Source organism: Phacochoerus africanus, chromosome 7 (genome assembly GCF_016906955.1).
Source record: "Phacochoerus africanus isolate WHEZ1 chromosome 7, ROS_Pafr_v1, whole genome shotgun sequence".
Classification (NCBI taxonomy): domain Eukaryota; kingdom Metazoa; phylum Chordata; class Mammalia; order Artiodactyla; family Suidae; genus Phacochoerus; species Phacochoerus africanus.
Window position 1 is genome coordinate 104,546,387 of NC_062550.1, and position 14,802 is coordinate 104,561,188.

The window sequence follows — 14,802 nt, forward strand, 5'->3', positions numbered from 1 at the left end:
ACTCAAAATATCATTGTAATTTTGGAGTAATTTTCAACCAATATAAAATTTAGAATGAATTCTTCCTTCCCCCTTAACAGAGGCTTAGGGAGAATGGGACACAGGACAGGTTGTGTTTGCTTTTGAGGAAAGGATGCAGCATCACATAAACAGAGCTCCAGTGGGACCAAATGAAATAGAAGGCCTGAGAAGGGTGAGAAGACTGATGAATAAGAAAAATACAAAACCTACAGGAGTGTGGGCAGAAAAGGAGAGCTTCAAGAATTTGTGGGGGTCACTATCATAAGCATGGTTAACCTTGCTGTATATCAGAATTGAAGTCAGTGGGTGAAAATACAAAGGAGCACACCTTGTTTTTAAAAAGTAACTGTATATTGTTCAGAGATAGAATCATCTGCCTTAGGAGGAAATGGGTGAATCAGCGCCACAAGAGGCTACTATCTAATTATCAGTCATTCTAAATAAAGAATTCCTAGGTGGATGGTTGGGTTAAATAACCACAATGGCAATTTCTATTCTGAGATTTCATGATTGTGTCAACCCAAGCAGAGGTCTGTGTACTTAACAATAGTGGTGAGCACTCAGAGAACAAAAGAGCCATAGAGACGGAGAGGGAGAAGAGAGATCCTTGAAACACTTGGGTTTTATTCAGTTTTCAGTCCAATGCATCAAGCATTTATTATCTGTGATGTGCAACCTAGTATACTAGGACTGTCACAGTTCACCCCATGTTGGTTCATTAAAGGTGTGTTTATTGAGTAGCTACAATGGAGTGCAGATTCTATTAAGTAGCTGAGAATAGAAAGAATACAGCATCATAGCCACCTCAAAGGGCTGAAAATCTAGACGGGAAGAAGGGCATAATAGGGGTTTTTTTTAAATTATATTCACATGATTGTTGGTTCGACTAATTTTTTTTTTGAAAGAGAGCTTGGCCAACCTCATTGGGGACAGAGAATATGCAGACAAAGAGGAAACAGTGGAAAGACCAGGGGACATGTAGCTTGAAGTTGCACATCCGCCACGTAATAGTGCAATGATTGTTGGGTAAATTGCAGTCTCTGTTAGAAGCCTCCATTTCCCCATCTATAAAATGGGGTACACATTGTTATAAGGAATTGGCCCATTAAACCCATAAAGGTTGTAATGAATTTCTTGTTTGAAATAGTTGGAAGAGTAATATAAGTGCAGTCTTGATGTTTTATAGAAATATGAAATGTATAAAAAATAGCAACTTACAGAAACATAGCTGGCATTAATATAATCTGATCCTGGAATACTAGCATCAGCTATCAGCTTCACTCTGTTATTATTGTCTAGAAGAAAAGACAAGAAATTAGTGCTAATCAACTTTTTAAGTTGCTACTACTTTCTTACATTAAAAGTAATTCAGGGAGTTCCTGTCGTGGCTCAGTGAAAACGAATCTGACTAGTACCCATGAAGATGTGGGTTCGATCCCTGGCCCCGCTCAGTGGGTTAAGGATCCAGCATTGCCATGAGCTGTGGTGTAGATCACCAGTGTGGCTCAGATCCCGCATTGCTGTGGCTGTGGTGTAGGCTGGCAGCTGTAGCTCTGATTGGATCCCTAGTGTTGGAACTTCCATATGCTGCAGGTGCAGCCCTAAAAAGCAAAAAAAAAAAAAAAAAAAAAAAGGGAATGTAAAGATATTCATGATATAATCTCAAAAATTACAGATGGTTATAAAATTTAAAAGTAGAAATTTCCTCTTATTCCATATGTCCACTACCCAGAGACAATGACTATTAATATGTTCTTGAATTTATTTCCAGAATTTTCTACATGTATTCATATAACATTAACTGCTAATGGGGTGATATATACTCTATACTGCAAATTTTTCGACTTACCTATGTCTTTGCATATTCACATAAACAACGGTAGCTATCTCATTACTTTAAAAAGCCATATAGTATTTCATTGTTTGAATATAACATACTTACTTGGCTCTTTGGGGAGATTTAAACTCATCTCATTTAAGTTTAATATGCCTGATTATAGCTGTCTTAAGTCAACAGCAAACTAAAGTTTTCTCCACGGTGTTAGAACACTTCTGAAGATCATAGTGACTGTCAGAGATTTGGAAATCTCTTCTGCATGCATTTGCTGTGAACTCTAGCATCTGAAAGCTCTGTAAGCCAGTATCTTCTAAAAAGCCCTGGGATATCTGAAATCCTACTTTCTACATTACTCAGAGGACACAGTGAATTTCACAGGGCTGGCTCAAGCTAAAATTTAGACTCCATTAAAATGAATTCATTCTCTATGGGAGAAAAAACCATTTCTTCAGCTTTGTAGCTTCTCTGTAAGCACAATGGGAGAATATATTTGGTGTAAACATTTCATTTGCTTATTCTGCGTGTGGGGGATGGGGGGTGCGAGGAGAAGGGTCTATTTGCCCGGAGAGGTGGATGTGAGTTTACAGCTAGTCTTTGAACTGAGGTTAAGGAAGTGGGCTTGTCATCTCCAGATCACAGACTCTAAGTGCCTGTTACTAAATTTTATTCACCCAGAAAATTAGAAGCTTTTAAAAATAAGCAGTCAATTAATAACAACCCTAAGAGCTAATATTTATTGAGAGCTTCCCATGCTGGTACTGGGCAAAGTGATTTACATGATTGTTTCATCTAATCCTTAACCTGATGGGGCAGACAGCATTAAATAATAATCACCAGTCGCTAAGGTAGTTAGTAGGGAAACAGAATTGCAGCCCGGGAAGTTTGGATAGAGCCCGCGCGTTCTTCGTCATTTTACTATATTGCCGGCAGTATGTATGAGTTGAATTAAGAAGTTCTTGAAAAACAAAATTCTGCCTAACAAAATTATTTATTATAAGACCTCCGACTCTTTAAGAGGACTGTTAAGAAAAAGCTGTCCCTAAAAATCCACTAAAAGATATTGGGTGTGGATGCAGCATATTATTTGAAAAATTACTCTTAAATTTTCTGTGCTAAAATGAAGAAGAGGGGCAGAAAACAATGGGATGTTATCTATTTGACTCTGACAAAGGTGAAAAAATGCACCCAGTGCTTACAATATTCCAAAACATCCTTGATTTACGATGTAATTCCATCACTCATTTTTCGTCTTAGCCTCAGAAATCAGGGTAATCTTACCCCCTCAGTTTTCCTTGTTGTTTTAAGGATGTTTATTTAATTCTCTTGACCATTCTTACTCTGTTCTTATGCTATAAGTGCTAGGAAGCTTCTAGCATTGTGTGACTTTTCTTAGGGCCGTTATGTGAACCCAGATAATAATGCAGAGATCTCAATGATAAAAGATCGAAATGTCACATTTAAAAAATGTCTAACATACTAAAGTTTTATATATTTTAAGTCAGATGCTTTTTGTTCTTTGGAAATGAGTTAGATAGATTTGATTTGATTTAATATCCAGTGTATAATATACATTACTTTAGCCAAATGTACAGGTGTAAATAAATATTAACTTTTCCATAGTAACTGTCCTTCAATCAGACTATGATATTTGTTTTCATAGAATGTGAACAAGTAAGCATGAAGCAGACAGTCTGAAGGGAATGTAGGTATAGATTAATATAACAACATGAGAATTTCCTTCTCTCTTACACTTGGGTACGACCATCTGACCCAGGTTAACCCGTTGAAAGGGAAAACAAAATGACTTAAGAAAGGTCATGCCGCAGAGACGTGGCGATGTAATAGCAACATTCCTTATTTCCTACACTTCCAAGTCTTATTTGTCAACTTACTCTTAAAGTCCTCTCCCTATGATTTGTCCCAGAAAGGAGTTTAGGTGATTAAAACTATTTGAATTTTCATGCTTTTCTAATTCTTGGGAATTAACAGATTCTATTAGATTACTACCTCCTAGATCATGTTTCCCTAAATTTGTTCACTTCATGCCTCAGTTATCCTATAGTTCTAGAATAACAGAATAAGGTCCATTTCCTCCTATCCATATCGTTACAATTTTTACATCCTGCAATTTTATCCTTCTCTAAGTCCATATCTTTCTAGCCAGAAGGGTTCAATTTTTATGTATATAGAATACCCCCCAAGTATAGTTTTATTGTGAAAAGGCATATATATATATACACACACACACACACACACACACGTATATACATACTCTGAAATTAGTGTTTTAAAACTCTAGATTTTGAAACAATATTGACAATATTCTAGAGCGTAACAAATATGACTTTAATTTCATAATATAAAAACACTGAATCAGACTACAGTTTATCTGTTATTAGCAGAGGAACGTTAGATTTTTTTCACCACACTGCTAATTCTTACAGCACTAATATGTTTTCCTTTTTTCACATCAGTGTGCACACTGTTTTTAATAACATGCAAGAATGTAATAACCTTGTAGCATGTAATAAGGTTTCTTACTGACGAAAAAAATGAAGTCGTGTTTACTGTAGCATGAGCCAGCCCTGCCTCTTTTGTAACACCAATCCTGGTAACCACGCATTTCCTGTGATCATCAATGAATATTCTGCCATGCGTTTCTTATATTCCGTAAGAAAGCCCTGCCGTGCTCTTCAGGGAAACCATTGCACAAAGTTACATGTGAACCTTTTCATTTGAGAACTAGGTCTAGGGGAAGATGTTAGAGAGGTTCATGACTTGGGTTAAATTACAAAGCTAGGAAACTATTAGGTCTACAGTTTCCTACACCTGCAGGAATGAAACGTTTGTGGAGAAGCTGAAAACCATGCACATTCGCTTTAGTAAATATTAAAGCAAAATAGATAGAATTTCAAAGTTGCTGCCAATAAAATGCATTATCAAAATTCAATTAATATGTAAAATTTATATTTAAGAAAAGAAGGCTAAAATGCATTTTGCACTCATTTGAAACTGTTTCACAGCTAAAACCAGAAACAGTAAATGCACATACATGGTTTTATGTTGGGAAAGCGATTTTTTGCTCTGTTCCAAGGCAGATCGGCATCAGTTGAAGAAAGATCCTGAAGGAATTTCGGTAATTCCTGTGGGTTGAAATCATAGCAAAGTTTAAATTTATTTCAAAGGTAAACAAGAAGTTTCACTTAGCAAAAGAAATTTAGTCTTTATTCTAAATCTTTTTTACTTTTAAAATGAAAATATTTCTCATAACTGTGGAGTAAGGGCCAGTGAACAGTGATGAAACTTACATGAACTTTCACAGAAACTATCTTGAATAGAACTGGTCCACTGGGCTCCTGCCTTCTCTGGGATAATTTCTTTGTCCTTTGGCAAGCCCGAGGTGTGACAACCATCCTTTTCACACTTTTCTAATGGTTTCATCAAACCCACTGTCATTATTTAATATTTTAATGTCTACCTAGTACGGGAAGGAGTCAGTGATTTATTTTTTGTTTTTTCTCCTCGGGTAGTATGATTTCATGCCTATTAATTGGTGTAACGTTGGTCAGTTTGAGAAGATGCCAGAGGTCAGCTCCCGTTCTCAGTGGGCATTGTTAAATCGATAGTGGAATGCAGAGGTGTGATTAAGAATCATCAGACACAGATGAAAGGTCACGGAGCTCTGTTATTGGCATTTTGGTGAAAAATCGTATTATCCATTCATCATTAAGAAAGCCAGTGCAAGAAAATATTTTCATTATTTTGTTGAACTGAACGGTTTACACTTATAAAATTTATCATATTGGAAAAGTCTCAGTTTACCAAATTCCTTAAAAAGTGTTAAAATTGTGGGTTTTTTTTTTACAATTTTCAACATTATTATAAATTATTTCTTTTAATTAGATAATTTCCCCTTCACCCTAAATTTCTTCAAAGAGAAAATCTGGACAGTCTTTGGCATGTATGTGGATGTGTTGGAAGGACAGTGTAAGCATTTGAGTTCTGCTGGGTTGGCACAAAGCCTTAAAAAATTTTTTTAACCAAATGAGGAATTCTAGAACAGCTTCCTTGAGTCAAGTTTTGAAAGTATTATGTCAGTGTATTGGTAAGAGACAAATAGAGGGGAAAAGAAAGGTGGAATGGAAATCAACTGAAAAGTGGTACTTGTCTGTAGTTATTTCCCAGGAAATGGTAGTTTCCATTTATAGATTTAAATGACTCTGGCCTTGATAATCAATAATACCCAATTACTTGATAATCAATAATACCCAATGACTAGGTTGATTGCTTGGACACTAATGTTACACTCCGTGGCCTGAGTGTGCTCAGTTACCAGAGCCCACAGGGCCTCAACCACCCTTCCTAGTTAGCTCCTTCTCCGACTGATTCCTCTTTTCAGTGGGATTACAGATGACTGAGACTGTTCTGCATCCTTTTGCTTTTGTCCTCATTCTTTGCAGACTACTTTTTCCCCTTTCTCTACTCATTAGACTTCCGCTCTGTCCTGAAGTTCATCTGGCAGGTCACCTTTTTGCAAAGTCTTTTCTGATTGTTAGACAGGGTTGATCCTCCCTTCCTGCTGCCTATCGCTACTATGATGTAGTGTATTCATGACTTTTTATACAAATCTGGAGTTCCCGTCATCATATGAACTTCTTTATGGTAGAAATCATCATTATAATAGCAAGTACTTATGCAAGCCACTATTCTTAGTGTTATACACATTCAATCAGTTCAGTATTCTCAGCTCAATAAGACACATAAAGCATTTTACAAATGAGGACATTGACGGACAGAGTTTAAGGGATTCGCCCAATGTCACTTAGCTATTAAGTGTTGCATTGATAGAGGTCAATGCCTGTCACATAGTAGGAGCTAACTGATATTTAAGGTATAAGTGAATATGACCTGAGTTACCAGGTTTATCAAATAGATGCATTAAGCATGCATTTGTTTACTAAAAGTTTTGCTTTAAAAATTAATACAGCACTAGAATTAAGAGCAATTAAAAATGTTCCCTCTATACGTATATACATTTACATAATATATACATTTACATAATACTATACACAAAACCTATAGTTAAAAACCCAAGTACTTAAAATTGTAATTGTCAAAGACGTTAAACTAGAAACATTCTCAACATAATGTATGTGGAAATGCTTTTGCTAATAAAACCTTTCATCTACTCAGTCATGTGTAACTGTATTTGCACCTATTCTAGGGAAACTCCCCTTTTGTTCCTGAAAAATTGAGAGTTCTTAGCATGCTGTATAAATGCTAAGAAGAGTTTTATGGTACCAATGATTTTAAGTCCAGACCACTATTACTTAAGAGGCATAACCAAAAAGCTATAGGAAATACCATTAATCTTCTCACATTTTTGTTATTATTCTCTGAGAGACTGAAATATTACAGTCCTGAATTATTCCAGCCACTTGTTTTATTCTTTGTTCACACACTAAAAAGTTCCAAAGAAAAGAGAAATAAAGCTTTTGGTAGCATTTAGAAATCTGCTTTATTTTTATAATACAAAGTAATCTAAGTTAGGAATGAGACTTACAAGTCTTAAAATAACTTGTAGATGTAATGCATGCCTTATGTTTTAATGTAGTTTCAATTTTATAGATATGTGTATATATAAAAGGCTGAAGGCAATAAAATTAATCTTAACTTTTAAATAGCGTTAAAATAACACATTCTTAACTTTATCAATTCTCCATAATGTGATATAGCATATATTCTATGATCACTTAAAAGTAAGACTATCAAACACAGGTATGACTTACCTGTTTTTTTATTTGGGGACAGTTCCAGAAATAATTTAATAACTAATTTACTAGTTTCTGGAGACATCAAGTTCTATTCTCAGGTTCGTCTGTACTACTAACGTAAACTCAGCAGACAAACAGAAAATGGAATCATTTAGTTTCTAAATCTAAAATACTTATTTGACTAGGAAAGCACTTTTATAGTATCCCCTACATCTGGCACACACACAGAAACTGGTGAATCCAGCATCTAGACACATCTGTGTCTGGGCGAGAACACGGAAGGGGACAGGGCCCGGCTGCCGTTGCTGGGAGGTCTGAGGAGAAGCACCTTTTCCTGACACAGCAGGTGAAAAATTCTGTTCAGGTTGCACCAGAGGCAGCCCAGTGTAACGTTACTGTCCAAACAGTCGGCCTGGTAATTGGGTATTGATTATCAAGGCCAGCGTCCTTCATGGCCTTGCGAGCTTAAAATGGACATGAAATGTGACACAGGAGATGACTGGAGGTCTGGCAGTGTTGTGACAACTGCTAGTAACATACCGAAAATTCTTCTTGAAACTTTAGGTTGTTGTTTGTGCAAAGCTCTTCAACGTGTTGCAGGAAGGATTTCTTGCTTATTGGCCTCCAAGCAAAGAAAGGTATGAAATGGAGTCAAGTTAGGTTGAGTTCTCTCCCTTTAACCTGGGCACTGCCTTTACACCCGATGAATTACCAAACAAGGGACTTTTCAAAAACCCCACGGCCCTTTAAAGCCACTCTGTCCAATTTCAAAATTAGGTTTTCCCCTTTAAGTTCACTTTCTTTGTATTTCATGGTACAGAAAGCCTTCAAGTTTTAAGTACTTTCAATGAATGATTTAACATTAGAATGAAGCAAAGTTTTCAAGCAAATGTAAGGGCATAAAGTTATCATTGAATCCTAAAGCACATAATACCTCTTTGTCATACAGAGAACATTTTATACATTACAAGGTTTTAGAAGATATAAAATATTGCAGTGACCTCATTCTCATAATGACATGGTTTTTAGACCCTAAGGAGTTTAAATATCCCCGTATTACTTCCCAAGCGAAAATACAGACATGCAGGCTTCACCCCAGAGAGAGAAAAAGCATTTCTCCAGTTACCATGCAATTAGTCATGCTTTTATGATTTATATCCCGCTCGGAGGTTTTTCTAACAAACATACAAAAAAGGAATCACACATTAAAATTCATTGAATCAGTGAATCTAGAGTTGATATTCAAAAAGAAGAAAGGATATTTAACAAACTTACTTGATGGATTTTCTATAACTAAGTAACCTGCAACAGAGATTGTGTTAAATGCACTGTGAGTTGAGGATACAGCTTTTTCTGAAAGAGTTCTAAATTAAAATCAGAAAAACATGATAAATCAGTAAGGTATAACATGCCTTTAATGAATGTGATCATTATTTTAAATCTGAAATTATATTATTTGGCCCCAGATATGGCCAATTAATAATTTAGCATCTCTCTCAAGCTAAGAAGGTGCTCTTTCATACTGTTAGGCATTTGGGCATTACATTAAAAACAGGTTACTTTTTAATATAGTACATAGTACTTATTGGTATAAAAGAGTTAATGCAGATTAAAATTGTTTTGTCCATAAAGAATGCTGAATCAGGAGGGGAGTCTGAAAAAATGACGTCATATTGCCTAAGTCTGGTTTCATGAATTTTCATGTATATATAAAACCATAAGAAATCACAATAATTTCAGTTACTTTAGATCTAGAACCTTTTGTGACATTGCCAAGGTACTTATACTCTGAAAAAAAAAACTGAAATCATTTTTAACAGCTAAACAAGACGATGCAACACACAAATTCAGAGATGAGCACATCTTTAATAACACATTGTCATGCACAACAAATTAACACCGCAAAAAAAACACAAAAGGCACAAAGTATAATGAAATAAAATGAGGAGCATATGCCTTTATTAAAGTTTTAAATTTTAAACATTATGAGGGATGATGTCACTATATTAAGCGAAGAATATTTATAAGAGGATGTGACTTTTGAGATAAAGGACAAATGAAAAAAATAGATTGAAAATGTGGCATAATAAATACTATGAAAATGGTTACAAATAGGTATGTTCAATGAAGAAAATATGAGTCAGAAGAGTGTGTTTTGTTACAATACAGGAATTGGTGAAAAATATAGAGGTGCTAGAACAAGTATTATCAGGAAGAATGATAGAATTTGGTTGATGCTATTAGGTGCTCCCCAAGCAGAAGGAAGTATCTCTCAGCTTCTCAGGGTATAACCTAGTAAAAGAGTCCGTCATCAGACCTGGCATCACAGGGTTAAACAGCACTGTTAGAGCAAAGTCGTGGTGGATGAACTTGTGGTCTTCCATCTACACCCCTGAGTGCGTCTAAGCAGGCAAAAGAGAGATCCTGACTCTAATTAGGCGGATATAGAGATGGCAGAATTGGGTATTGACTCAGAAGAACGCTGGGGACAGGAAGACAGAGTTGTATGAATTGGAGACCCTGCAGAGACTTCTGACACCGCAATGCATGCAGTGGCAACTGAGGCAACAGTCAATCCCTGTTGGAAATAATTACCCCTCAGCAAAGACCAGCAAGAAGAGAAGACACCCATGAGCTAGACCCAATACCCAAGCCCCTTAAAAGGCCTGGTGTCCCAGTGTTCCTATGCAATTATATTCCTCAGAAGTAGGTTAGGTTGGGCAAATCTTAATTAGCTGCACTTAAGATAGAAATGAATGAGATACTTGAATTAGCAAGATCAAATTCCCTAACACCACACGGAAAGGGAAATGTCTTGAGTTGGGTGGAGATCACTTTTATAATAGGGAATATTGTTCAGTTTGTGACTGGTGACATTCAAATATTACATTCACTTTAATTGACAGGCTCGTGGTCCACCTAATTTAAGGACGGCAGACAGCCACCCTATAGTGGGGAGATTTTTGTCTCTTTACCCAGAAGATCCAAGATAATTTGAGGCAGTACTGGCAAAAATATTTTTACTGGGCTATCTGAAACCTGAAATAGAGCTAGTTTCTAGGCAGTCATCAAGAGTATTGGGAGAATTATGACATTTATGAAATCCTCAAGAAACATTAAACATGAATAATCATTAAAATATAAATGAGCAAGAAATAGCTAAAAGCATCAGATTACTATTCGCATCCTTATTCTATTTTTATTAATGATCTCTATTCTCATTTAGAAATTACAATTAATTTAATATTTTTCTTTTTTGGCAATTTCTTTTGAGTGAAGAATTCTATAGAAGGTTGCTTTTATTATCTTTATTTTACATCTGAGACATTTCTCTGGAAATGCTAACTTTAAAACTCTAACTGGCTACCTATTGGACTTGGATGAATACTTTTGAATCATTTTGTTATTATAAAATGCAATGCCCTTATTGGCTTAAAACACTTGCTCCAACAATACAGCTATCTTATCTTGAACAAGTTACTTAATCTTTTTCAGTTCCCAATTTAGAGACTATATGTAAATCAAGCTCATATATGTGAAAGGCTAAAAAATGTCCACCCTAGCTTTGGAACAGTACAGAAATGTTAGTTACTATCATTAGTATTATAACTTCTCTTTCCAGTTCATTTTGTAAAACTCAAGCTCCTCCTACCAATCTCCTCCACAGTTGACACTTATATAAAGAAGGATTTTTGTTTGTTTGTTTCTAAACGAATATTTTACTTAAAACTGGGAAGAATAGATTGTGCTAAATTTAGCAGCAAGATTTCCTATTTTGTTCTCTCTAATCAGAGTCCCAGAATAAAGAGTGATTATAAATGCTTCAAAGCAAATTTTGTTTTTTAGTTCCCAATTCCAATCCTAAATAAATCCCTAATAATAGGGTATAATAATTATTTTTTCATATTATCATGTGAAGGCATTTCTAATCATACCTGCATTTTCTGTACCTTAGTCCTTATAACTACCCTTCACATGACCCTGTTTGCATCCAGCTATTTTCTTACTATCAGTTTCTACCATTCCAGGTGTTTCCCCACAAACAGATTCTACTAATTCCTTAATAGCTAATTCAAATATTAATCCTTCCATGAACCTTACTCTGTTCTATTACAGAGAAACTAACTTCTTTCTATGAAACTAAATTTCTGTGGACAAAGCACCCTCCACCTTGTATTATAGCATGTTCTCTCTCTCTCTCTCTCTCTCTCTCTCTCTCTCTCTCTATATATATATATATATATACACACACACACACACACACACACACACACACACACACACACACATGCATTGAGGTTCCTGTTGATTTGAAAGCAGGGACAGGATTGACACTTGGTTTGCTCCAAGTCACTCATAAATTTATTCATAGCAGACAGTGAATAAATCATTATGAAATACACAATTGTGGACAAATCCAGACTAAGATACATAGTAAGCTAAATGTAAGTACTCTGATAATTATGAGGGAATCTCTGAACTGAATGAATTTTCCACAAAAATATTAAGTCATTGGGAATTCTCAGGAGATCCTCCTCAAAGGTTTAAATAAGTATGATCAATAGATTTATCAGTAAACAGTACACAAGACTAAAAAGCCGTATCAGATCCTTTCATAGAAGAAGTTAACAGGTGCTAGATACTCAAGAAATTAGATGTATAAACAATAAAGTCACTCTTGTCTACACAAGAAAGAAGAGAGGTTTAAAAAAATCTGTTTTGGCTTTATTAATGTTTTGGTATCGATCTTTATCTAAACCTAATCACTATATATAGTCTGTTCTTCACATTTGCGTTGACATAATGTGAGAAACAAGGCTTCTAATAGTCTATTTTTATGTAATTTCCTGTTCTGTGTCCATCTCACAATTATGTGTGAACTGAAATCAAAACACCTATCTGGATAGCTTAAATTGAGGTATTTTGGCATAAATTATCTGTTTCAAATAAAAATTTTTTCTTGTTGTCTTGAGTCATCACATCATTGCCTTGATTCTTAGCCTCAGGAAGTATGAGTGTATCTTTCTCTTAAGCATTAGCTGTATTCTAAGTTATATTTTTCTTTGAAGTTGTAAAGTTTTATTTGCAAATAGAAAAAAATAACAATTTGGACAGTTTATGCATGGAACTATAAAAGAAGGTGGGATATAGAAAAGTCAATTCCTTGACTTTTACTGATGAAATTAAATTCATTTTAAAAATGAAGAAATTAAATTCATTTAAGAAAAATAGGTAAGCATTAAAAAAACTCAAAGAAATTAATGGACACAAAAATCAATGATGTTATTTCAGAAGGAGTGCTATTTTCAAATCAAATGATCTGTGGAGACACTCAAAGAGGCTCAAATAGAAAACTTTTTATTAACATTAAAAAAGCTTAATTGTTACATGGAAGTCATTTTAGACTAGTGTGGTACTATTCAGTTACAATAGTGAAGGATAGTGTCAGATCCTATTTAGTTCATTAGTATATAAATCAATTTGGAAATTGTCCAGATTTCAGTAAGATAACTTACCACTTTCTAATTTAAAGGCTAAACACTTTTTATTACATGAATCTTAGCTTAAATCCTATGCCCTTTTGTTGAAAAGAGTATTATTTCATGTCTGGGCTCGTTTTTAAAAAGTCTATCAAAAACTTAAATTCCACTCAGGTTACTCTTGATATATCTGGCGAAGAACCATTTATTTATGTTGGCAGTGGTGACTGAAGACCATATTGTCACAGAGACTCAGCTTTCCCTCAAGGTCAAGTAGTTGAAGTCTGTAGGGAATTAAAATATAGTCCAAATGGGGAGCCATAGATGATAGCCTATAGATGAGCAGCTTAAATCAGCATTACCACTGGCATAGGATAAACTGAGAAACTGCTTTCTACTTAACCAGTCAAGTTAGGTCAAAAAGAATGTCAAATTTTATTGCTTTAATATAAATATAGGTAGCATATTTTCTGGTACATATTAGTCTTTCCATTTTTGTAAAATACTGCGTGTGTGTTTTTTAGTTTATATATTTCAAGTTATTAATTACTCCAACATTTACATCTGGTTCTACAATGATACTCTATTACTTACCCATAGCATTTACTGTGATATTTTCAAAGGGGTTTTAATTTTTGTTCTTTTCCTGTCATTTTTGTCATAGGCTTTAAAATAGTATCCTTTCAGATCCTTCTTTATCAAATCACCAATAACTTTTCTGGGGTCCTCAATACACATGAAAAATATTATCCTAACCAATGGCTAGTACTACATAGCTGACCCTAAAACTTCATTTATAAAGTAAACATGCCACCTGAATAAGTGAGCAATGTAGTATTTTTCTTATTAGAAAAATAATCAGTTAGTAAGTGACATCTAAGTACTTTCTCCACGTCTCCTTGTATCCGTAAGGACGAACAGGTTTAAAGTAGCTTAGTTCTTTGAAGGGCAGCTCTTTAAAGGCAATGTCCCTTCCTTTTTTCATCATGGTTATTTCCAGCATCTAGAACAGTACCTGGTACTTGTGGGTGCCCAACTGATATTTCTTTTACTCAAATAAGGCGAAACTGACTTTTAGATACATACAGGAAAGCACATTCTTGCTGAGCTGGAAGAGCTGAGCTAAGATTCCCAGGGTGGCAGGAGTTGAATTTTCCTTATTACTAAGCCTCTTCACATTAGCACACTTGAAAACAAATTCTTGACAGATTATTTTGTCAAAAGAAGTCCTTACAGCCTGAGCTATTAGCTTGCAAGGCAGGATAACTGCAGAAGCTCCTCTGTCAGAGGTTAGCAGGCAACCTGAGAAAACTAAATTTGAAAAAAGACGGCATCTATTTTAACTAACATGATATTTATGCAGAAGTGTTCTATAAAGATTCTGATTAACCCAAACTTTTAGGTTGGGCTCTATCAGAGTAAGAGCTCTGACTGAGCAGGACAGCGTTCACTGATTCTAGCAGAAGAAAATGTGCTGACTGAAGAGAGACAGTAAGGGTTTGATTAAAACTTTTCTTTGAGGTCCTCCTGGAGCAAAGGGAAAAAAAGGAAAAGGATTGTGTTTAACAATGATGAGGAAAGACATTGGGCAGAGCTGCTCAGCCAGAGCACTTGTGAGTCTGGAATGCTGAGAGGTCAGCTTTGAGTACTGGTTGGAAATGGACATATTCTGTGTGATGCCATCACCGAA

General features: G+C 35.2%; 1 protein-coding gene across 1 annotated transcript in view; it reads right to left on the reverse strand.

Moving 5' to 3' along the window:
- Nucleotides 1–14,802, reverse strand: part of PTPRQ (protein tyrosine phosphatase receptor type Q) — a 213,112-nt gene that overhangs the window by 13,440 nt on the left and 184,870 nt on the right. The window contains exons 37-39 of the mRNA XM_047785804.1: nt 8,173–8,254; nt 4,911–5,001; nt 1,240–1,316 (exon numbers count right to left, since the gene is read on the reverse strand). Coding sequence (XP_047641760.1) covers nt 1,240–1,316; nt 4,911–5,001; nt 8,173–8,254 — 250 coding nt within the window. The remainder of the gene's footprint in view (nt 1–1,239; nt 1,317–4,910; nt 5,002–8,172; nt 8,255–14,802) is intronic.